Below are 3,129 nucleotides of genomic sequence, written 5' to 3'. Positions count from 1 at the left end.
TCCCTCCTTCCATCACTCTCGCATGCATGTCCCCTCCCTGTGCTCCTGCCCGCCCTGGCCGCGGTGTCCCCGTCCCCGCTCGGGGACAGGCCCTAAGCTCTCTGTGCCCTCCCGGCCCAGCGGTGCGTGTCGGCGCCCAGCGGGAGGGATGGGGAGGTGAGCAAGGCACAGCGGGCAGCGGCGGCCGGCGAGGAGGCGGGCGGGCAACCCACTATCTTCAGCAAGATCATCGACCGCACCATCCCTGCCACCATCCTCTATGAAGATGACAAGGTAGTGGGGACAAGGTAGCAGGGCATGTGTCCCCACCGGGGGAAGGGGCAGCACCCACGGGTGTGGGGCTCACCCTGCGCCCCCTGGCAGTGCCTGGTCTTCCGTGATGTGGCCCCTCAAGCCCCTGTCCACTTCCTGGTGATCCCCAAGCGCCCCATCCCCCGGATCAGCCGTGTGGGTCCCCAAGACACCGAGGTGAGTCTAGGGGAGTCCCTGGGACATTGGCAGTAGTGGTCACTGAGTGCTGACCCTCCTGCTCTCCTCTCCCGCAGCTCCTGGGGCACTTGCTGGTGGTGGCAGCACGCACAGCACAGGCAGAGGGGCTGGCTGACGGCTACCGCCTCGGTGAGTTGGTGTCCCCTGCAGTGCCATGGGGCAGGACCCTCCCTGGTGGTCCTGGGGGTCTGGGCACGCAAGGGGGTGGCCTGACCCCTGTCCCTCTCCTGACAGTGATCAATGACGGGAAGCACGGTGCCCAGTCCGTCTACCACCTGCACCTCCATGTCCTGGGGGGGCGGCAGATGGGCTGGCCCCCTGGCTGACCCCCCACTGCCCACCACCCCCCAATAAAGCATCTCCTTGGTGGTGGCTTCAGTGGCTCCGTGTCCAGGTGGCTTTCTTAGGCGTGGGGATTTCTTAGGGGTGGGGGTCCCTGGCCTGGGCAGGGCTGGTGTCGCAGCAGTGGGGAGTTGCTACCCTGTTTTCTGTGGAGGGTCTGGGCTCCCCACATGCCAACCTGCCCATGCCGGAGATGCTCTGGAGCCCCATGGTTGAAGCAAAAGGAATTTGAGGGAGTGCCCACATGCCGCTGGGAAAAGGCCCATCCTGGTGCTGGGCTGGGGGGAGCAGGCTGTGTGCCACAAGGGTGTCCCCAAACTGGGGAACATCCCAGGATTGTCAGAAGCACACCATGCTCAGTGCTACCTGCCCAGACCCACTGCCACCACACAGTGCCTGCACCCCTGAATGCCCTCACCCTGCCTCAGTGTGCCCCCCAAGCACCACTGTGTTCCTGCCAGAGCTCCACACTGGGCACTGATGCTTCTCTGCTCTGCAAAAGCAGCTAATTGCATTTAATTGATCTAAAAGCGATAACTGCACATGTACTCACTCCTCCTTACCCTAGAGGGACCTCACTGTGAGCTCCCGGGGGTTCATAGCCCTGAGCAGAGCGCAGGGCAGAATATGCTGAGTGGTGGGCGGTCCTGCTGCCCCCTCCACGTACACACAGCCCTGTACCCCCCCTGCACCGCCTGTGTGGGCACTGCAGTGGAAAACTCACTGCACTGCACACCCCAGGCTCCCCTACACGCAAAACACCGCCAGCACTGTACACGCACACGTGTTTACACCCCTTGGCCGCAGTCTCGTGCCTGCACGTGTCCACATCCACCCGGCGAGGGGAGCGCACGCGGGGGCTCCACGCATGCGGCCGCCCGCTCCCTGCCGCGTGCCTCCCGCTCCCGCTGCTCCGTGGCCGGGCGCCGGGGCTATATTTAGTGGCGGGGGCCGGTGCTGGCGCGGTGCATGGCCCACCTGGCACCACCGCCAGGGCTGGCTGGGCCCCCGCCAGCCGCTGTGCAGGGGACCGCAGCCCGCCGGGGAGAATGGTGGCTCTGTTCATCCCCCGGCTCGGTGGCGCTGGCGGCGGGGGCCCCTCGGGAGCCGCGTGGGGCTGTGGCAGAGCCTAGTTCGCTTCCCACACATACACACCCAGAATAGCATGGGGAATGTTTTTGGGGTGTAAATGAGCCTTAAAAATGTTGATGGGTAGTGCTTCCTGCCTCCGAGGCTCAGCGCAGGATGGGGTCACACTCTTGGACGAAGGATAACTCTGCCTCAGGGATGGGTACCCCAAATCGGGGCTGGTTATCCCCTGTACATTATTCCCCAGGGCTCACGTGGAGCAGCCCTCCAGGGAATGCTGTGCTGGGCTGAGGGCGTGTGCTGGCACGCGAGGTCAGGGGCTGGACGCCTGCCATCGTGTTTCTTCCTATGCCAGGTTTATTTTGTCAGTCCCCGAGCAGCTGTGGGGCAGGACAGTGGTCACAGCCCCATGGGGCTGAGGGGGGGAGGGCAGAGGGGATGAGGGCCAACGGCTGTTTTGGTTCTTCAGCCGAGGAGGATCACAAATGACGCAAGTTCCCAAAAGAGCTGGGCAGGGGGGCTGCGGGGGATGTGTCAGCCGGCAAGAGGCAGCCAGATGTGCTCCAGCAGCTCCAGGGCTGCTGCCCCACGGTGATGCTGTCAGGTCACAGCCCCACAGAGATGCCCCATTGGCCACCCCGGGATTTGGTCTGCCCCACAGTGAGTGCACCCTCCCGGGCTGGCATTGCTAGGGTTCCTGTCCTGCACTGTACTGTGGTGCTGCTAGTGTCTCTTCAGTGTCCCCCAGGCACCCCCCTGCCTGGCCAGGCTTTTGGCAAGCCCACATGTGTCTGGTGGGGAACCTGGGGATGCTCCTGGGAAGAGCACCCAGGGTGCAAGCTGGGACAGGGAGCCCAAGCTGCCGTTCCTTCAGTACGAGCTGAAGTACGGGTGCACCGCAGGGGCCAGTGCTGGGCCCGCGGCTGAGCGTGGGGGCGGAACCATCAGTATTCACCCTAGAACCCTCACAGCGACCCCCCAGCCCTCGGGGACATCCTGGCACTCCAGCGGCAGCAGGGCTGGTGTTGCCCCAGCATGGGGGAGGCACGAGATGAGTTCGGCCATGCCTCCTGCCTGTCCTGCTCGCTGCAGCTGCACAGCAGATGGGCTCGGAGGAGCCCCTGCCTGGCGTGGGGCCGAGCACCCGCAGGGAGGAGCCGGTCCCCGGTGGGGGGCCCCCACAGGGCCGGCCGAGGCCAGAAGGGCCAG

The 3,129-nt window shown here is 65.1% G+C and overlaps 1 protein-coding gene across 1 annotated transcript; it reads left to right on the top strand.

Annotated features, from left to right (window-relative positions):
* The first annotated feature begins 22 nt into the window (after positions 1-22).
* Positions 23-870, top strand: HINT2 (histidine triad nucleotide binding protein 2). Its single transcript, XM_029961527.1, has 5 exons — positions 23-28; positions 121-273; positions 364-468; positions 546-618; positions 724-870. The coding sequence occupies exons 1-5, from the start codon at positions 23-25 to the stop codon at positions 813-815; spliced, it is 429 nt and encodes a 142-aa protein (XP_029817387.1). The 3' UTR covers positions 816-870.
* Positions 871-3,129: the final 2,259 nt, after the last annotated feature.

Source organism: Manacus vitellinus, unplaced genomic scaffold, assembly GCF_001715985.3.
Source record: "Manacus vitellinus isolate BGI_N305 unplaced genomic scaffold, ASM171598v3 scaffold_36_pilon, whole genome shotgun sequence".
Classification (NCBI taxonomy): Eukaryota; Metazoa; Chordata; class Aves; order Passeriformes; family Pipridae; genus Manacus; species Manacus vitellinus.
The sequence above is the reverse complement of the archived record's forward strand: the minus strand, read 5'-3'. Positions and strand labels throughout refer to the sequence as shown.